Below are 22,078 nucleotides of genomic sequence, written 5' to 3'. Positions count from 1 at the left end.
GGAGACGAGCTGAAGAGCCTTTCTGAAACGGCAGTGACTGCGTGAGTAGCTCATGAAGTACAGCACACGGCCCTCCACGACGGCCCTGCCAGGCTGCGGGAGTCCTCGCAAGTCCAGAGGAGGAAGGACCCCACGCGGCTCCAACCCAGCACAGCGTGGATGGATGGAGCCAGAGCAAGCCGACGGTGGCGGGGGGAGGGGGGGTGCTCCCATCAGCTGCGTCTGCACTTGGCGACCCACGGGGCACAGCTCTTCCTGCTCCCCCCCCCCCCCCGCTGCTGGAGCTGGTCTTCTGCGAGGGCGACTGGGGAGACCGTAGAGGCAAGAGGGGTTTCACGCTCTGAATTTCTAAATCATGTGACCGTGTTAAATCTAGAGGCGCCTCCCCCCGCTGGGCTCTGGAAGACTGCGGCTAACCCTCCGGCGGGGCTTCCTCTCCCCTCAGGCTGGTGGGAAGGCTCCAGGAGCCTGCCATCTACCACCCGCCCCGGGCGTCGCTCCCTGGCCCTGAGGAGGTGCTACCATGATCGCCGCCTACCCTGGCGGTGTGCGCTGTCCTTCTCCAGACCAGTGCTCGTACTTTCTCTGGCTTCCGTCAAGGTTGTCTCTCTGCCTTTGGGTTGCTCCGGTTTCAGTGGGATGCAAGCGGGTGTACGTCTTTTTGGTTCTGGCCTGGCTTGTTCCCTGGGCTCCAGGATCTGTGGTTTGGTGTCTGTCATTAACTGTAGGACGGCTCCAGCCGCTTGTCAGCTCCGTCCTCTCTGGCTGGCACGTTACACCTTTTGAGACCGTCCCTCACTCTCGGAGGCTCTACTCAGGGCTTCCGTTCCCTTTTGCATTCTTTTTTCTTTTTGCTTCTCATTTGGGAAGTTCCTTTTGTCCTGTCTTCAGGCTGGTGGTGAGCAGCCCATCGCAGCCCTTCTTCCCGTGTCACAGGGATCCTTTTGGTCTTTTCGATAGTGTGTCCCCACCCGCACCACCCACACCAGCTCCTGCACAACGTCTGCTTTTCCTACAGGAGCCCGTAACATGTCGACCATGGTGCTTTCACATCCCGCCCGCTAGCTCCCGAAGCTGCGCCCTCTGTGCGTCTGGGTCTCGCGTTGGCTTTGTTTCTCCAGGCTGTTTTCCTACCTGGCAGCACGTCTTACAAGGTTTGCTGAAAGCTGGACATGATGTACCAAGTAACCTGGGCAGGGGCTGGAAGTGCCTGAGGACCTCCGGTGTCCTCGGCTCCATCTTCCCCGCTGACTCGGGCTTCTTGAGTGTGGCTCCTCGGGGAGTCTATGCCCCGAAGCTCTTCCATCTGGAACTTGCCACTGTGGCCCTGGAAACCCGCCGGTGTGCGGCTAAGGTGTGGGGCCGTCATTCACTCCCAGGTTTTCAATGGACCTGTCACCTTCACAAATGGGGGACTGAGTGGGAGAAATGCCCTCCCCAGGTGGGACAAAGCCAGACAGGCTTTTCACTGTCTACAGTAAGACTCTGCTACGTAGGGGACACTCCTCCCTCTCCCCTTCCTGCCTTGCGGGGGCGGGGGTGGTGGCTCTGGAGCCCCCAAGATGGCAGCACCCGGGTCCCAGACTCAGACAGTCCACACTCGTCCTCCAGAATTGGTCAGAATGACTTAATTAGTCCTTCCAGTTGATGGCTCCAGCTCAGATCTCAAGCCTGTCTCTCAGCTTTCGGGTGACAGTGGTTGATTTTCTCAGCTCAACTCCTTTCTGCTGTAGGGCCAGGTGTGCCAACTTCCCAGGCCGACAATGGACGGGGCCCACTGTGCTACCCCCTTCTGGCTAGATGCGGGGATGGTGCCGTGGCCCCGGGTGTTGGAACCACAAGGTAGGAGAAACCCAAGTCCCCAGGGACCCCAAAGAGAGCACTCCGCAGGCAGGAGGAAGTTCAGAGCTGTTTTCTGAACCCCTGTGATGTCAGGGCCCATTTGTTACTGCACATTAGCTTACTGTGGCTCACAGCCTGCACAACCCTGACAGCAAAACCCAACATCCCACTTTCTGCTTCTGGAGGAGTTTTGCTGGAGAAAGTCACACAGCAATTTACAATCATCCTTCTAGAAATGGCGTCTCCAGCCTCTACTAGGGCTTCAGCAATATGGGTCAATCTACTTGCTTTGTAATGGCTTGTTTTCCCAGCCTTCTCTACTCCATATTCCCCAGGTTTTTCTCCAGGCCAGAGGGCTCTCCCCTGACTTTACTCTGACAGACCAGCACATTTCCTACCTCACCCAGAACATGGAGCCGAGTGGTGTGCCATGACTGGCCATGTCTGATCAAATCCGTACTGACCAGACCTTGTCCTGCTCTTTCTCCTGTCCCGTGAAATGGGATGCCCCTCACCCAGTTCAAGAACACCCTCCTCTCTGCTGAAGACCCTCCTGTGTCCTTTGGGACTTTATTCTACTTTGTCTCTCTGGAATCTTCCCTCTCTTCCTTGCTACTCGCATCGCCCAGAAACATGGCCACGTTGTTCGTGTCCTGTAAACACTGCCCAGCCTGAGAACACTCATCGCCTCATCCCCCCTCCCTCCCTGCTCATCCTGGAGGTCACCAGAGCCCTGCACATGGTCAGAGCCACATGTGTGCTCTAGTCGGCTGCATTGGACAATGGTGATCGTTCCCTCCGGCTGCAAACTCTTCTCTTTGATTCAGCTCGTGCCTTTGCCCGTTTTTGTGGGTTCTGTTCCTCTGACCATACTAGTTCTTGTAGGAGCACAGGGGTCCTCCTTGGCCCAAGCCTACTCAGACCGTTTCCATGAGAACAGTATCTATCCCACAATCTCAACTACCAGTCAACTCTCTACCCTAACCAGGAGGTACAGAATCCTATCTAACCGCACCTAGAATTCTCTACCTGCAGGTATCAAAAGCTCCTCAAATCGCCAACATCTGGGAAGTTTTAGAGTAGTAGGTATCATCTTTAGAGAATGTAGGCTGAGAGGTGCAAAGCTTAACTTTATTTTCCTAAAATAATTCCTGAAATATTCAATCTAATAGAATCTGGTCACAACCTAAAATCGTAATTAATATTTCAGATTTAAATTAAATTGCATTCTGGCCTTTACCACTCTGTTTCCCCACCCCCACTAGACCCAGGATGGGGTGGGAGGGCCTGGTGGCACCTGAGGATGAGGAGGCTCCCTCCTCTGCCCACTATCTGCATGGTATCGGCTCTGGGTGCTGAAGTCCCAGGGTCGGCGGTCAGCACCATGGCAGACATTTTCCTGGGCCTCCCATCTGCCCCTGCGGGTGGCACGGGAACTTCTGAGACTGCCCTGCGGGACTTGAAGCCTGCGGCACCCGTGGGAGGGGCTCAGCTGGGGAGGACCTGGGGCCGTGGCGTCCTCCGCCCCCACAGCTGTGCTACTGGGGCTTCTGCTCCAAGAGGCACGAACTCCACACCCACATCTCTCTTCCTTGCTCCTCCGACTCTTCTCCTTTCCCCTCCGGAGCAGGCTGTGACAGGATGTCTACGGAGGGCTGGTCTGGCTTTCCTACCGCTCACACACACATTCCACCGCGGCTTCTCTAAGACTTGGCTTCTCAAATCTCAACAGCACACAGCTCTTCCAAATCAAGTCTCAGTTGTTAAGACCATCAAATTTGTTTTAATCTATTTAAAAACTCAAAAGCTGAGCACCAAGCTACGTATTTTTTTCTTTCCATTCATATTTTAAAATTTCTAGTTTCTTGCACCTCTGACTGAATTTTTGAGCATTTAGGAAGTGTGTAAATAAAACACCACAGCATCCTCACCTCAACGTCGTGCTGCCGAAACGACACCGAGCTGTCTGAAATGGGGCTCTCCAGACCTCATCTGCCGCCTGTCCTGCCTTCTGAACTGGTCTCCCACGGCGCTCAGAACGATCTACCACACACATCTCCTGGCCCTGAGCTCATTCTACTCTGGCTCTGGGATGTGGGTCACGCACTCCACAGCGGAACGGAAGGCCCCGTGCGATCGAGGCCTTCACTGTTTCTTCAAGGACAGTTCTTGTCGCTCCCTTCCATAACCACACACAACAAAAGTGCCAAATCACTCCTGGTCCGGGACCTACGCACCCAGGGTCTCTGCTCGTCCCTGACCGAGAGCACCCTGAAGCCCCCTCCTCGAGTCTGACCCCCTCCAGGCCAGACCTCCCAGGTTTGTTAGGGTCAGTGTTCACTGCCCCCCAGACACCTGAGGACTAGTAAGACTATAAAGGACAAGTCCGTTTGAAAATGGTCTGTTAATATGTCTCCCACTGAGCAGATGATGAGCTCCTCCAGGGACAGATGTTTAGGTCCCCATGTTTTTCCTGTGCCTTAAAAAGCCCCTGCACAAAACCAGTGTCCACGAATGGATGAAGGAGCGAGTTACCAGCATTCCAGGTAATTCTGAGGAAAGCAGTGAAGCACGAAACAGAAAACAGAGAATTTATACTCCATTTCTTATTATGAAACATATATGGTGAATTGATATCAAAAGATTTTAAACAGGGGTGCCCAGGTGGCTCAGTCAGTTAAGCATCTGACTCTTGATTTCAGCTCAGCTCGTGATCTCAGGGTCGGGAGACGGAGCCCCTCGTTGGGCTCTGCGCTTGGGATTCTCTCTCCTCTGCCCCGCACCCATAAAAAGAAAAAAAAGGTTACAAACAGAAACAACTTCATGTTAATTAGTAAGAGCGGCAAATAGCTCAACCTGTATCCAACCACCAAACTAACAGAGAACTTCAGATTGGACAGTAAGCAGGAGCAGGCTGCGCCAGTAAGAGGCTCCCTCCGCCCTAGGGTGACAGAAGGATGGATGAAAACCTACCAGTTTACTTTGAAAAGTTAGCATCGAAGCACTAATAAAATAAGAAACTGAACATTTTTATACTTCTTGAACTACTTACATTGACTTTAAGGGGAAAAAACATTAGAGTACTCTTCATTTATTTTTAAAACTTGCACATGGGGCGCCTGGGTGGCTCAGTTGGTTAAGCGACTGCCTTCGGCTCGGGTCATGGTCCTGGAGTCCCGGGATCGAGTCCCGCATCGGGCTCCCTGCTCAGCGGGGAGTCTGCTTCTCCCTCTGACCCTCCCCCCTCTCATGTGCTCTCTCTCTCATTCTTTCTCTCAAATAAATAAATAAAATCTTTAAAAAAAAAACTTGCACATGAACTATCTCTTCTAAGCAATGTGAATCTTACTTTGAAAAACAGACCCAGGTCCTGAGCACCCTCCTTTTCTCTTCAGTGCACTAATTCAGCATTAAAACAAAAACGGAACACCCAGCTACAACCCAGCATGTTACATACACATCCTTAAAATGACTTAAAATGTGTATTAAATGAAATTGTGCCATCACATGGATACTTTATTTTTTTTTTAAGATTTTATTTATTTGAGAGAGAGAGAGAATGAGAGATAGAAAGCACGAGAGGGAAGAGGGTCAGAGGGAGAAGCAGACTCCCCGCTGAGCAGGGAGCCCGATGTGGGACTCGATCCCGGGACTCCAGGATCATGACCTGAGCCAAAGGCAGTCGCTTAACCAACTGAGCCACCCAGGTGCCCTCACATGGATACTTTAAAATGTCCAAGAACCCATTTATTTATTTACTGGTGTTAATTAGCAACCACAAATATCTTTAGAAGTGTTATGATTCTTGATGCAGAAAGCCAAGGTTTGAGAATAGATCTTGAAGAAGACTGATGACTAATTAAAGAATGTGAGGAAACTTCTCAATCTGTTTTTCTTCTAGAATGTAGCATACAGGGATGCCTGGGTGGCTCAGTCGGTTAAGCGTCTGCTTTCAGCCCAGGTCATGATCCCTGGGTCCTGGGATCAAGTCTTGCATCGGGCTCCTTGCTCAGTGGGGAGCCTGCTTCTTCCTCTGCCTGCCACTCTCCCTGCTTGTGATCCCTCTGCCTCACAAATAAAAAATCTTAAAAAAAAAAAAAAAAAGAATCTAGCATACATTCTGTAGTAACCTGATCTGACTGCCAAGAAGGCAAAGTGAGCACATTCCCCTGAAATCAAGCTGCTGCAATGTCATCTGCATTCATCTAAAGTATGGAACAAATGCATCATCTTAGCCCGAAATGAAAACTTGGAAGTAGTCATTTTTCTTTATATTGTTTGGAATTAAAAACATATTAAATTGGTCCATTATGAAAATTCTGTTTTCTATGTTGTGTGTTTCAGACAATGTCTGTATCTTAAGGCTATGAAACAATTTTTGTAATTGTAATAAAAAAACAAATTATTGACTTTAACCTAAGATGGGTGCTTGAATGACTAAATATTCAACCAAAACAAAATAAATCCTTCTCTAAATTGTACCCTGCACAAGCCACTCATTTCTACAGGTTAATGCACTTTACGTACTAATGTCCCATTTCTCTCTTTCTCTACTTCTGCTGCGTGTGTCTGTGTTTGCAGTAGCAGGAGAGGATCTGTAATGCCGCTCCGCAAGCACACGGTTCTACGCAGCACGGAGCTGGCCATCAACGTTCCCGCAAAGGAAGAGTAGTACGTACTCCATGTTCAGTGAGCATCACTACCCACGGGAGAGTCCACAGGAATCCTGCTCTGTGTCTGGAAGACATCAATCTGAGTTCTAGGCCTAGCTTCCCGAGTCTGCTCATTAACTTGGAAGTCACTTAATTTGGAATATTAAAACAAAACAAAACAAAAAAACTACCCTGAATGTCAGCCCAGCAACTCATACTTAAAACAAGTCACTATTTATTGAGGGTGTACTGTGTGTAAAATGTAGGGACAGAGACAGAAAATAAATGTATCCATGACGAATTCCCTCTTTTGATTATAATCTCTTTCAGGACAGTATTTATTTCAAATCCCAAGCAATAACAGATGCAAAGAGCAATTCCAGTTAAGTCAGCTCTACTTGTTTAGAAAGCAGCAGACAGAGAACGGGAAGGAACATGGCTTCACTTGTCTCTTTGCCCAGGGTCCTACACACAGCTGTGTGGCAGACGTGGAGTGTGGGGAGCCAGAGTTGGGATGAAGAGTCAGGCCTCAGCACCTGTGTCCACCCAGGGCTTTCTGTGGACAGCTGGAGGTTCCCCAGCAGGAGCACCTGTTACACTGGCACAGCAGTCTGTGACCACAGACTTGCAAACAATACAAACCCTGCTCACCAGACAGACATTATATTCAATGCCCAAAGAGACTCTGAGCAACTTTGATCTCACTTCCTCTTAAATCAACTGAAGACAAATACTATTCTGTACTCACCTAAAGGCTCTTTCAGGGTGAGGCTTTAAGTATTTAATACGCCTCTCAGTGGTTCTCTCAACAAGTGACTCCTCTGTTCATTCAATCAGCATTTACTGAACACCTCAAGTGTCTGTCTTAACAACCTATAGGCTTTGGCTGAGGTCTACAAAATGAATAAACAATGGTTTTAATCTTCATTGAAACGAAACAAAAATAAAACAACTGGAGAATAATTACTTCCCTGTGTCCCTGTCCTTTCTAAACACAGTGCATGTGGCCTGTGCCCGAGCAGAGTCGTCCAGCCCCACGAGAGGGCACAGGCCCAGGTTGGGGGATGGCACTGAGGCCACCGAGGAAGGAGACAGGCAAGGGTGGTCGGGCCCAGAGGCTGGAGCTCAACAGCTGAACAAAGAGGTACAACTGGAAAGTGTGGGATCAATCAAATAAGTAAATACATCAAGGGCAACAGTACCCATGTTTCTCACTAGAGAGAGAAAACTAGAAGAAACCGGAGCAGCAAGTGTGCCTGAACTCCCAGTGTTCAATATACATAAATAATATTAGGCTTAACAGCGTGTCTGTGCACGCACGGGTCCATCCATCCGTCTTCCTGTCACACTTCCGTCTCCTTACTCCGTTCCACGCCTGGGCCTGGGTACAGCACATCTCAACAGCTTCGAGCACACCCAGGTCCCTCCTGACTTCCAAGTGACATTCTCTGCTGGAAGGAACCCATGGCTGATCCCAGGGCAGGGGCAAAGAAAGTACAAGATGAATCTGGAACATCTTTTGTGGCAGAAAGAAAAAACAGTATTTTTATTTTTTTAAAATTTAAGTTTAATTTAGTTATAATATTCTGTATTATTAGTTTTAGGGGTAGACTGATCAGTTGCGTATAACACACAGTGCTTGTTACATCCCGTGCTCTCCTGAATGCCCATCACCCAGTGACCCCATCCCCCACCCACCTCCCCTCCAGCAACCCTCAGTCTGTTTCCTATAGTTAAGAGTCTCTTAGGGGCACCTGGGTGGCTCAGTTGGTTAAGCAGCTGCCTTCGGCTCAGGTTAAGATCCCAGCGTCCTAGGATCGAGCCCCACATCGGGCTCCTTGCTTAGCAGTGAGCCTGCTTCTCCCCTGCCGCTCCCCCTGCTTGTGCTCTCTCTGTCAAATAAATAAAATCTTTTTTTTTTAAAGTGTCTCTTATGATTTGTCTCTCTCTGATTTCGTTGTTTTATTTTTCCTTCCCTTCCCCTATGATTCTGTTTTGTTTCTAAATTCCACATAAGAGTGAGATCTTATGATAATTGTCTTTCTCTACTGTATTTTGTTTAGCATAATACCCTCTAGTTCCATCCACATCATTGCAAATGGGCAAACGGCAAGATTTCATTTTTTTGGTGGCTGCATAAGATTCCATTGTATATATGAACCACATCTTCTTTATCCATTCATCTGTCACTGGACATCTGGGCTCTTTCCACAGTTTGGCTATTGTGGCCATTGCTGCTATAAACATCGGGGTGCACGTACCCCTTCGGATCCCTCCATTTGTAGCCTTGGGGTAAATACCCAGTAGTGCTATTGCTGGGTCATAGGATAGCTCTATTTTCAACTGTTTGAGGAACCTCCATACTGTTTTCCAGAGTGGCTGCACCAGCTTGCATTCCCACCAACAGTGTAGGAGGGTTCCCCTTTCTCTGCATCCCCGCCAACATCTGTCGTTTCCTGACTTAATTTTAGCCATTCTGACTGGTGTGAGGTGATACCTCCCTGAGGTTTTGATTTGGATTTCCCTGATGCCGAGCAATGTGGAGCACTTTTTCATGTGTCTGTTGGCCATTTGGATGTCTTCTTTGCAGAAATGTCTGTTCATGTCTTCTGCCCATTTCTTGATTGGATTATTTGTTCTTTGGGTGTTGAGTTTCATAAGTTCTTTATAGATTTTGGATACTAGCCCTTTATCTGATAGGTCATTTGCAAATATCTTCTCCCATTCTGCCGGTTGTCTTTTGGTTTTGTTGACTGTTTCCTTTGCTATGCAAAAGCTTTTTAGCTTGATGAAGTACCAATAATTCATTTTTTTTTACTTTGTTTCTCTTGCCTTTGGAGACGTGTCTAGCAAGAAATTGCTGTGGCCAAGGTCGAGGTTGTTATTGGCTGTGTTCTCCTCTAGGATTTTGATGGATTCCTGTCTCACATTTAGGTCTTTCATCCATTTTGAGTTTATCTTTGTGTGTGGTGTAAGAAAAAGGTCCAGTTTCATTCTTTTGCATGGGGCTGTCCAATTCTCCCAGCACCATTTACAATACTTCTAAATGATGGCTTTATAATAATGGGACACAGACACTGGGCTGAATGCACTCCCATAGGCCAAAGGGACAATATAACCATCAATCAAAGACAGTAAGACAGATGATAACGCCAGGGGCAAACAGAAGACCACCAGTCACAGATAAGACAGTGTAGGAGATGCTAAGAGTAGTATCTGAAGTATAGCAAGTGCTCCATAAATGCGCCCTCCATCTTGCAGCGCCCCCACCCCCTCCGCATACCGCCAGAGCACTTCAACCACCCAGGACAGCATCTCAGTCTCCAGTGAGCCCACGTCCCCTACAAAGACACCACATAACTTTCAGGCAAATCATCTTGAGATCCTTCTTCGCTCCTCATTAAACTGCCCAACATCAATTATGTCTGAGGAGCTTGGACTGCAGCAAGAGAAAAAGACACAGCTTCTGCCTCCAGGAAGTTTAAAATGTGTGGAAGAGGCAGACAAATAAACAAACAGTGGCCCCAGGTTTACTCCTTTGTTCAAACAGTTTCCTTAAGCATGTACATTGGGCAGGGCACCTGAAATACAGACATGAACAATCTCTGCGGTAAAGAAGCTTACTTGTTAGTAGAGGAGGCAGACAGACTAGTCATACAATGATCTCGTTACGTCTCTCCTCGGAGCTCAGGGTTAGTGCAGGGAGCTCTGATTCTGCCCAACGCTAAGCAAGTGCGGGCCACTGAAGCTTGGTGAGCACAGAATCAGAGGTGAGCCTCTGGGCTAAGCACCAAGCAGGTGGAGGGCGGGGGGCTGTGTAGCCTACAAGAACACCTGCAAAAGGTCAGGGCCTCCTGGCTAGAGCAGAGGTGCTGGTGTTTACTCTGCAAGAAATGGGGACCCCTGGAGCCCTCCTACACTGTTGGTGGGAATGCAAGCTGGTGCAGTCACTCTGGAAAACAGCATGGCGGTTCCTCAGAAGGTTGAAAATAGAGCTACCACACGATCCAGCAATGACACGACTGGGTATTTACCCCAAAATACAAATGTAGTGATCCGAAGGGGCCCATGCACCCCAATGTTTATAGCAGCAATGCCACAACAGCCAAACTATGGAAAGAGCCAAGATGTCCATCGACAGATGAATGGATAAAGCAGGAGTGGTATATATACACAATGGAATATTATGCAGCCATCAAAAGGAATGAGATCTTGCCATTTGCAACAACGTGGATGGAACTGGAGGGTGTTATGCTGAGTGAAATAAGTCAATCAGAGAAAGACATGTATCATATGTCCTCGCTGATATGAGGAATTCTTAATCTCAGGAAACAAACTGAGGGTTGCTGGAGTGGTGGGGGGTGGGAGGGATGGGGTGGCTGGGTGATGGACACTGGGGAGGGTATGTGCTATGGTGAGCGCTGTGAATTGTGTAAGACTGATGAATCACAGACCTGTATCCCTGAAACAAACATTATATGTTAATAAAAATAAAAAAGAAAAAGAAATGGGGACCCCTGGAAGGGCTCTGGGCAGGAAACTAACCTCAACCAATCTGCACTTTGTGAGCATGTGTGATGCCAAGAGAACAGAACTGCAGCTGTCTGAGCTGTGCAGGTGAGGGAATGGCAGCACTGCCTGGAGGGGGTGCCATCCCAGAAGTATGGGAAACCCTGATGGGCGGAGGGGTGCCCCAGACGTGAGTGGGTGCTGGTAACCATGGGGGGATGGGGGAGGCTAGCCGCACGGGAGGGGACGGGGAGGCTGGAGGGTGCAGGTGCAAGGGAAGACGACGATGAGAGCCTGGCGCTCCAGCCACCAGCCCACAGGTACGCCACCCTCTCACACAGCGCGCACATCTTCAATTCACCTGAGTTTTTACGACCCCATCTCCTGCCAGAGGAGCCGCTGCGGAAACAGTGATTTGCAGCTTGGGCAGTAACTGTATTTTCAAAGTAATACCCACACTGCTGTGCATCTGTATAAAACAGATCATTTTAAATCCCTAAATTATCAGGGTGAAAACTTTTACAAACTTTGCATTCCAAACAATTCTCCTCTGTTTTGAAAGTAATTTTTGTGAACTAGATGTGCTTCAAAAAATAAGATTCATAATCAGAACGTAATGTTATAGTTCTGTCTATAATGATGTCTTGGTTGTTTAAAAATTTAGAAGTTTTAATGGAGTCAAAGAGCCAATTCACACAGGTGCCCAGGGTGACACGAAGCCCCCGGGCGGCACCGTCGGCACCTCGGGGTCACTGTGGGTCTGCCTGTCATTTGCCAGCGGCCCTCCTTCTTCAGGGTGAGAGTAACACAAGACAGTGCTCTTCTGAAGGGCCCTCTCAATCTCGGCCTCATTTCAGCACAAATTCAAATCAACCAACCAAACAGCTCACTCAGCCAGCCCACTGCACGAACTAACCCAGCCTCAGTTATTAACTAACCTGCATCAGGACCAAGCTCACATGATCACTAGGATGGGGGTTTTTACACTACGTGAAACACCCAGCGGGCCCCGCGCATCCCTGTCCCCTGTGACCTCAGGACCACCATCCTTCTGAGCCAACCTCCCAGCCCCGCGCAGCGCTCCTCCCACCAGAATTTAAAAACATCAAACAGTAAGTATTTCACTGATCTTTGCTAAAGCTTTGCCACTGGAGGCTCTGTTCACTGGAGGAAGGAACTAATTAACCTTTAACCAGTATGTTTTGGGCTCGCTCAAAACTTTTCCTATTGCCTCTAGAAAATACTATGAAGAAATACCCTGGCATGTTGATTTCAATTTATACTGAAACCAAAAAAAAAAAAAAAGGAATGTCTGACGTGTAACTTATCCCACAGAAGTTTCTGTGTCCTGTGTTCAAAAATGTCATTGTGACTCAAGGCCTCAAAAAAGTTTTGATTTTGATGGTATTACACAGTTTAAAAACAAGACTCAGAGATGCTTGCTGTGGATGACTGGCCCTCAGAAAGAAATCCCAGGCAATCAACAGTTCATCACAGTGGGAAAGCTCACACACACACAGACACACACACGACATATTTTAAAGTTTTACAAAAGGTAATTATTAGCTGACACCGCTAATTACATAGGAGAAAAGAAAGCCATTGAATTTCATGTTAAATTTATCATACACACGTTTTAGTTAATGCAGTTTTAAAAAAGAAACTTTGGTACAGTTGCTACTCTAACAACAACTCAAATTTTTTAAAAAACGGTAGCATTCAGAATATATTTTCAGATGTATGAGAAGACAATTAAGTTGAAACCAGATGTTTTAAGATTTGTTTCTGAGGAATATTTTTAAAAAAATTGTCGCTTAGAAAAAATTAACTATGGAGGGGAAAAAAGACAATCAGCTCCTTAGTAAAACTATCTAATCATTCAGCACACGTGCTGGGCGCTATGCCAGGGGTCTGACACGGTCATGGTGGCCAGCGTGGGGCCAGCTCTCCGGGGGACAGGCTTGGGGCCCGGGCAGCAAGCTGGAGGCGCCCTGCACAAGGAGCCAGCGGGCCTCCAAATCCACCGAGACCTCAGCCCCCAGGACAAGCACCCTGCACGGCCTGCCAAGTGCTGGCTAGTCCATGTCCCCACCGAGGACCAGCTTCTCTCTCTAATGAGGAGGAGCCAACGCAGGGGCCAAACACGCTGCACAGTAGGCCTTCCCAGGACACAGTAAGGAGCCCATGTGGCCTTCCCTTCTAGCTGGCCTGGCTTGGAATTTACCCCCAGGAAAGTCTGCTTCTGAACCCACACCGTGCACACAACCTGTTCCTGATCCGGAGGAAGGCCCCCGTGTGCACAGTTGCACTGTGGGTCTGTACCACTCAGACCCACCACAGCCCTCTTGGGAAGAAGACATGACTCTGGGAATCTCAAAGCAACAGGAAAACCTCATTACCCCCCTTCCCAGTCTCCACTCATACCATCGTCACCCACACTCCACCTTCCTTCAGTTCCTGTCCCACGTTTTAAAACTGGTCTTACTCCTTACTCTCGGTTCTACTAGATATTCCAGATCCCATTTCTCACCTGTCCAAAATGGCTTCCACCAAAAAAGGCTTCAGGATTATCTGATGATGGTAAGTACTCAGTTTTGTGAGCTCATAAAAGATGGAAACATTGTGACTGAAAGGCATCACAACTTCCACAAATTTCTAAGTTTTTATAGGCTCGGAGTAAGGAAACAAGGATTTCAAAAAACAAAGACAATTATGAAAATATTTGCTTCTTGAATAAACTATACTTCTTTCGTTTTTTAAGATTTATTTACTTATTTAGAGAGACAGAGGGAGCGGGCACTAGGTGGGGGAGCTGAGGGAGAAGGAGAGAGAGGATCCTAAGCAGACTCCCTGCTGAGCGTGGAGCCCTACTCGGGGCTGGATCCCAGGACTCTGAGATCACCACCTGAGCCGAAATCAAGAGTCAGACGCTGAACCAACTGAGCCACCCAGGTGCCCCTGTACTTCTTTGTTAAGACTTTGGTTATAAAGAATTTAACTATACTGCTCAGAAATGATAAAATACTATCGAGTAGTTTTCGACAAATGATTAGTAAGCCCTCCTCATTCAGAACTTTATGTAAAACTAAGGCTTTTTAGTGATACAAAGTATTTAAATAACAGATACGCTCATGTTCCTATTTAGAACACCTGCTTTATAATCAAATTCATACTTAAAAGGAACTTAGGGACTAAATCCAGGTTTTCTGGTGTAGATATTTGCTGCATACTCTGATAGAGCATTATGTCCCAGATGTTATCATTAGGATTGCTTTTTAACCATTTAGCATTTTGCCTCTTTATTGCTTTCCTGAAATTGTAAGTTTATTTACATTCACAATGCTGATGAAGAAACACAACTTTCCATGGTGAGCAGCTGCAATATGAAAGTGTGCAGTCACACAAGTGCAGCAAAGGCGGGGTATGTGGGGCCATAACCCCTAGAGCCACCCTGGGTCCTGTCGGCATGCCGCTGAACCACGTTATTGTAGGCTTGTTTCTCTTGTTGATCTTTTCCTGATGAGGCTTTCAAACACTATGATTTGTTAATATTAGTAACAGTTATCCAAAGACAGCATTCCTGAAGTCTCGTTATTTAGTTGCCGCATTCTACAGCACACAGCACGTGCGCGAGGCACACGATCACGTTTCTAAACAGATATTTAAACCCAGGGATATTTTATTACTCAAGAAGACAACTATTAGAAAAATTAAGGGGTACTATGATTGCACACAAGAAACCACAAGAAAAAAGAGAAGGAAGTTATTCTATGGTAACATCTTAATACAAGTCAATACAACTTTTAAAATATTAATAAACTGTCCTTTTTAAAATAAGAAAGCTATTCTCCAACACAGCCTGATATTTCAACCTACAAAGTACAGCATAAATGATTCTATTTTGTTCTGTTATCTGAAAATGCCTTTACGATAATTCAGAGAACAAGAAGTAGCTCTAATTCACATAATGGCACATATCACCTGTCTGTCAGGGAGACATCTGAAAGCATCTTTTTATTAGAAACACAAATCAATATGCCCAAGGGATTACAATAACTGCCTGAAGCAATCTGTATTACCATTTCATCCCTGATGCTCTTGCTCTGAGCAACTTATTATTATGAATGGCATGAAAATGGCAGCCTGTCACAACTGATTTTTCTTAACCTCCTGTAAGAACTTTCCCTCTTAAATGTAATCAAGTATCATCTTATTAAATATATCTCAAGCTAGGCTTTATACAACAGTCCATTACTCAAGTTGTATTCCTTATAATTTAAACTTTCACCAAATATTATTATAAAAGTAACTCCTTAGTAATAAAAACTTTTGGTTTGTTTGAAGTTTTAAGATAACAATTTCAGACTGGGTAGACCCCATGTCCCTGCCTTGCGCCTGTTGGGAGTCCTGGAGGCATGCATTTTTGTCCTGAAAAAGAGCCTCGAGAACTGGTCTATATCTCAGAACTCTCCTCCATCGAACAACATCACAGAATTTGGTATTAATCGACACAACTAGATAAAACGTGCTACATTTAAAGAGTACTCCGATAAACCCTTGTAATAAGCTTAAAGCTGTATACTCTGATTCTATAAAAGGATCACCTTGGATTCCAAGGACCACTCTGAAAGGGTGAACTAACATGGCTCATCTGTCAGTGATGTATCTGGCTGCAGCTTAGTTCACCTGCCTACGAATTCTCTTTCCATCTCAGATTGTCGTGGCCACTGAGGAGGCGGTGGCTCTCAGTTATCAGTATGGGTCCCAGCCCTCAGGGCTGGCTGCACCCCCAATCTCCAATTCAGGAGGTCTAGGAGGGACACCCCGGGGCAGTCTCCGTGCAGGCAGAGGTAACACTGATGTCACCAGCCCAGGGCCACTCAGCTGGGCCACGAGACAAGGCCGTGTGGATAGGGAGGTGCCGCAGAGTAAGACAAGTGGCTAAGGCAGCAGGTAGAGAAACTGCCTTCTCTGTTTCTTAAAATGCATGCCTGGGGTAGAGTGCAGGCATCTGTGGCCACAGCAGAAGATGAGGCAAGTGATCACATTTTTCTCCTCATTTTTCTGTTGGATGTTTTCTTTCTGACAAGCAGCTAGAGAAGAACGAAACAGACAAAATGAAGACAAAAGGAGAAAGGCCCAAAATAAGGCTTGGGAAATGGGATGGGCAGAAGGACAAGTTTAAAAACAGGTTTTATGAAGCAACGAGCAACACTGGTTCAATGGCGAACATCCCTCTCCTCAGCTCTGGGAGGGTATTCTGACAGGTACAAATGCTGGTGCATGAGCACCTCCGGCCTCCACAGGGAAGTCACACGCACATCCCCTGACCCGTGGGGACGGCTGGCGCTTTTCCCAGGGGGAGACAGGGCTCTGTGCGACAGTCCTCACCGACTCCACCAAGGGGAACGGGGGCCCTACGAGCGGGCCATGATGTTGAGTACCGCCAACTGTGTGCACCTGCGACTGTGCAAGTTCCCCGACTCGCCTGCCCCACCACCTGTCACTCTGGACCAGCCATTTCTCCGCCCATGTCTCTGCTTCTGCTCTGGGGCTCTTGAACATCGGCCTGAGAAAGCCACACACTCCTTACTGGCTCCATTACAAACTTAAGAATCCCAGCAGCTGTTGGGTCCTTCCATCACTCAAGAACTGATGAGGCTGAATCGTTTGGCGAATCCTCTCCAACTCCGGCCATGCTGTGCATCCCTCTCCCCACCTGAATGACTGTTATCACTGGCTTCTCCCCCACCTGTCAGCACTGCTCTCTTCCCGCAGTGCCTCCATCCCAGAAGCGCACAGACGTTTCACAAATGAGCAGGTCCCTCCTCCGCACGCTACGGGAAGGCAGGGAATAAAGGCACTACGGAGCGACAGCAAGGACACACCGGCTGACGGACTGAGGACCGTCCACATGTGTCCAGAGCCATGGAGCCACGCCCTACTGCACACAGCAGCTCTTCCGCCAGTGACCACAGAATCTTCTCTTCGGTGACCTGAAGTGACTGCGGGATGACCGTGGAATGCGTTCTTCCATAGACTGCAGCTTCTCCTTTATAAACTAGGGCCCTCTCTTCTTTTATGGAAAGCATGAATAATTTTACAATTTTCTCAACCAGAAACAAACAAAATCAATAAAGCCCTCTGCCCGCATCCCTGCTGCTGTCCTGGTGCTTCGGGCTCCCTCCCAACCCTCGGCCCCACTGTCCTTCCCCTCATCCCCGACCTTCCTGCTGCCTTTGCATCTGATTCCCCCGGAACAAATCAAAGACAATGATTCTCCTGTTGCTAAATCTACTCGTCTCTTTTCATTTTTCTCCCCAACAACCTCCAGAGCGCCGGCACGCTGTGGACCTCCACCCAGTGCTACAAGTGCCTTCCTCCTTCAGCCTCTTCCTCCCTGGCCGCTCTTCTGCCACTTCAACCCTTCACTGCCAGCACTAGGAGGTTTGACGAGGTTCCTGTCTCGTTCTGGCTCTTACTGTACATAAAAGGCCTGGGAGCGCTCCTCTAGGACCACGCTGGGGTAGCCAGTGGTCCTAAGTTATTAAGTAGTCCCCTTCCTCTCCTTCTGCACTGGGGGTTGGCCTCTACCCCCGTGACCCACTCACCTTCTGTGAGGGCCATTCCTTGCTCTGGCCAAGGAAAGGTGACCTGAGCCACTTGGTATGTAACCCGCCCCGTCTGTGTCTTCGTCCCCAGTGGTCCTGGAAGCACGTGTCCAGGAGGGCTCCCCGAGGGACCACGATGAGCAGAGCACCTGCCAACGTGTCAGACCCATACTGAGGAGGAAAGCGGTCTTTGCTGTAGTAAGCCACTGTGGTTTTCAGGGCCATGTGTGTCACAGCATGACTCAGAGACAGGACTCTTCCGTAAGTACGTATTTCCAGCCCCAATTACTCTGCTGTCGTGAGCACCACAGCGAAATCTCACCGGAGCACTGTGTCTGTCACTGCCCTGCGTGCACACAGAACGGAGTCTGAGGAACAGTGCGCTTCCCTAAAGAAGAGAAACTCGGAAATGGTCTGACTTCCCTCTGAGATGTTTCCTTTGTGTTTCGGGTGGCCTTCTCTGAAGTCCAAATGTTGGCTGGTTTAGTAAGCCACTGCAAGAACACTGAGAGGTCATCTTTACATGATGTCTTCCTTTCTCTCTTTAGGGATCTGAATAGATCCCATCATCTTTTCATTCAACATGTATCAGTCCTTCCCCTAGATAAGTTACATCCGTTACTTTTTGCCCACTCTAGCATGCTTATGTTTCCTGAATTTTTTTCTTATAAATCTGGCATTTGACACTTAGAGATATTTAATAACGTATGCAAATTTAGAGATTTTATTCTTCTCCTAGGAGCATTCCTTAATTTACAAAAGCGCTTCCTCTCAAGCTGACGCATTCTGACCCGCAGCGCTTTCAGGGAGAAGCACCACGGTGACTGCACCACAACGTCCCCGCTCCAAAACCAGCTGCCACCATTTCCTCCGAGGGTGGTCATGCAGATTCACGACGTTACGTACCGGGTGCTTCAAACAGCACCTGCCATGTGTTGGCGCTCTGCCTGGGCCTCAGCCATCACAGGTACAAAGACTTCCACCTGGAGCTGATGGAGCACCAGGAAGGTGCCGGCCATGGAAGAGCACGTTTGCTCCACCTGTGAGGCTGACACGTGGCAGAGCAGGGTTCTGAACCCAGTTCTGCAAAAAGTCAGAGATGCCCTTCCTATTACAGGTGTGCTGTGTTAGCACCAAGGACATTTAGAGGTTTTGTTTGGTTTTAAAGGAGGGACGGAGGAAGAGGAGGGGAGCGCAAGGACGGCTGCCGACATGGGCAAGGAGCAGGTCTCCGGGCCCCCTGGCGGGACAGCGTGGGGTGGGGTGCCCGCACAGCTAGGGGCGCACTGAGTATTTCTGGGCACTCATTCCCAATGCACACTTCCCTATCGAGGAAGACAGTCATGGTGGGTAATGTGTACTGAGCGGTAAGACACAGAATTAAGCCATTTGCCCAGGGTCACAGAGCTGGCTAGTGGCAATGCCCAGACGCTGACCGGGCAGCAAAGCCCCAGGCCGGAGTTCTTCACCTCCGGTATACACCTGGGAAAGGTCACCCGACGGCTTCTGTGTCCACGCCCAAGGGGAAGAGCATGGAGCCAAAACCAAAGGTGTGTGCAGAGCAGTGAGGTGAGGACAGACAACAGGAGGGAACAGAAAAGAAGCCACCCCAAAGAGTAAGCTGGGAGGAAAGAGGAGTTGTGTTCCATGACAGGATCACTTTTCAGATTTTAAAGCTTACTATTGAAAATAAAATCGACCCTCAAAGTCATCCTAAAAGTAAAACGATTAGAAATGATTAAGAAACAAAACATACCCTAGAACTTGTATATGCACAGGTAGAACATTCTCGTTTTGCTTACTAAAGAAAAAAAAATATTGCTATACTTCACAGAAAACATACACAAATATGCATGTAATCTGTCAATAATTTAATAATTTATTTTTAAATAGATTTAACTCTACTGAAAAAATAAGGACTTGAAGTATATTCAATTTCCTCAAATGAGCGCAAGCTTTTTAACAGACATCAACAGGGATAATTTTCCATGTTATCACAATCAGAATTTAAACTAATATGAATGTGTCACACACAGACATTTGGAGTCCTAATGAACACTACTTCATCGAGCTCCCTGGGATGACCCGTGTGGCCCGGCGGGGGCAAGGACACTTGCCAGCCAGCAAACGTGTCAGAACCACTCTGAAGCACTGCAAACAGGCACGGACATTCAAAGGGTAAGGAACGCTTTCCTAATGTTGGAAGGGTTTTTTTGTAAAACAATATTTAGCTGAAAAAATGGAATACATCTTGTCCTTAAAAATATCTTTTCAAAGAGTTATTTTATTTCTATTGCTTTGCAATAAAAATTCTTACAAAAGACAACCTTTTCTATTGATTACTCAGAAAGCAAGGTATGAATCCACGACAGCACTTTTTTTGTTCTACTCAGATACACCTCAGATTATATTTCAAATAAAAAGGAGTAAAATGCACAGTTAAAAAGAGCTTCTCATAAAGTGGACATCGGCAAATTCTGTGACCTGACCATACAAAATGTATTAACCAAATAATAGCAACTGAGATAGCAAACTAACTTTTTCTTTGTTCCTATGTAACTTGCATACACATGCTGCCTACCTAAACAATTTCAGAAGTATAACAGAAAGATGATCAATTTAGGAATATAATCAAGCAGTCTTTAAAACTAAAACCTGTTTTCAACATGCTATGAAATGAAAATAACTTAAATGAGTTCAACAGTGTCGCACTATCAAATACTGTAACATACTAATGTAGATTCTATTTTAAAAATGAGCCATCGACATAAAAAAAAGAACGCAAACTGTAAAATAAACTGAAGAGAAGAGACCACAACTCACTATTTATGGGCAAATTGTATATCCAACAAAGAAAACTTAAGAGACACGGAAACTTTGATTAACCAAGAAAAGATACTTTTGGAAGTTCTTCAGTATGAGCATGCTGTTACATAAATACAGAGAATTCACATCTGAAAACACCAACATTTTTGAAAGTCTGTTTTTAGGTTATTTATATTAAGCTAAAATGAACAAGCTCTTCAGGACTGCATGTACTTTCTTACTGAAAGGGAAAATCAAGTCATTAAAGCAGCTGCTCCTTAATCTAGCCTACCTTATTTTTTGGATTGGATGTGTTCATTACACTTCGAGTCTCTTTTCCAGTATAAATGACAACACCTATTACAGTACCTGCAAAAACACGAAAGTGGTCCTTACAGAGATGCCTCAAAGGGGAAGCACAGAGAGAACACTTTCTAATCAATTGTCTTGATGGAAAATATTATTCACTACTTAATTTTATATAAATTTATCTAACAGCACATTTGATTTGGCTAGGTCAAGAAAGTCTAATCTCAACTTTAAAAATAAACTTTGAGGAACTCAACTGATTTTTTAAGCTATACAAATTTACCTATATACAACAACATTAGAAAATGTACTGATAATCTTTTCCCTGTCAAGAGAAAGGGTGACATCACTCGGTTCACGTGTGCAAACACCACAGGTAAGTGAAGAGAGGCTGTGTTCTCAAGTGGTCAGGTGCATCATGGGACCTTCAAACCAAGACCGCACCAGCTGAACCACCTTCCCTGAGCGAGACTTGAGTATTACTAGGTATAAGAGCCTCCGCTGACATTTTAGCACCTATACAATTAAAACAGTAAGAGACAATTACATAAATAACATTTGATATTGAATTTAGATGTTATTAGCCTTTTTTACTCATGTCTCCTCAAAGTTTGGTTTTCTAAGTGTGTATGCCTATCAAACTTAAGGTAAAAGAATACTAAAATACCCCTAGAACAACCATTGGATTACAAAGGCTCAGAGGCACTCACCTCTGTAATATTAAATTAAAAACCACAGAACAGGTCTGTTTCTAAACTGCAGCTATGCATAATCTATATTCCTAGTTTTCGTAAATTCTGAGGATGAGAAATGATTAAAGAAAGAAAATCACGTCCATAAATACTCACTGAGACCAACAGCACTGCAGAATTCACTATAATAATTGTACAAAAACTCTTTGATGTCACATTAATGTAACGTGTGAAATTTAGGGCGTTGTAAGTCAGGACCCAGGGAATAAATGTGATCCTAGTGATCTCTTGGATTTATATGAACAGACAGCTGCAAATCATACGCATTAGATAATGAACGGTTTCCTCCATGGAATGTTCAGGAAGACAGGGAGGTGCTAGAGGGCTGCTCAGTGGTCACATCTGCAGAGGTTACACGTTTCTTTCAAAATAAGCATTTCCTTTCTTCCCCCTGTTTTACTTGTGAGCCGCTTGCAGAGCTGTGTGGTTGAATTTCCTGAGCCCCTTGAAAGCAGAGCAGCCCCTCCAGCACAGAGGGCAGCCCAAACTGCACAGATGCGGCCTCTGTAGAGCAGTGCCCAGCAGAGCTGCAGATGGCAGGTCTGCACTTAGTGCTCAGGAAAGCACAGATTACGTAATGAGCCAGTGCCGTAGAGGA

General features: G+C 46.8%; 1 protein-coding gene across 1 annotated transcript in view; it reads right to left on the bottom strand.

Annotated features, from left to right (window-relative positions):
• Window positions 1–22,078, bottom strand: part of LOC148161700 (putative phospholipid-transporting ATPase IIB) — a 93,264-nt gene that overhangs the window by 46,908 nt on the left and 24,278 nt on the right. The window contains exon 5 of the mRNA XM_088020627.1: window positions 20,712–20,788. Coding sequence (XP_087876753.1) covers window positions 20,712–20,738 — 27 coding nt within the window. The 5' untranslated portion in view covers window positions 20,739–20,788. The remainder of the gene's footprint in view (window positions 1–20,711; window positions 20,789–22,078) is intronic.

Source organism: Eumetopias jubatus, unplaced genomic scaffold (genome assembly GCF_037043125.1).
Source record: "Eumetopias jubatus isolate StellerSeaLion01/CBP00866 unplaced genomic scaffold, mEumJub1_p1.0 scaffold_89, whole genome shotgun sequence".
In the NCBI taxonomy this organism is placed as follows: Eukaryota; Metazoa; Chordata; class Mammalia; order Carnivora; family Otariidae; genus Eumetopias; species Eumetopias jubatus.
Note: the sequence above shows the minus strand (reverse complement) of the source record. Positions and strands in the feature narration are given on the sequence as shown.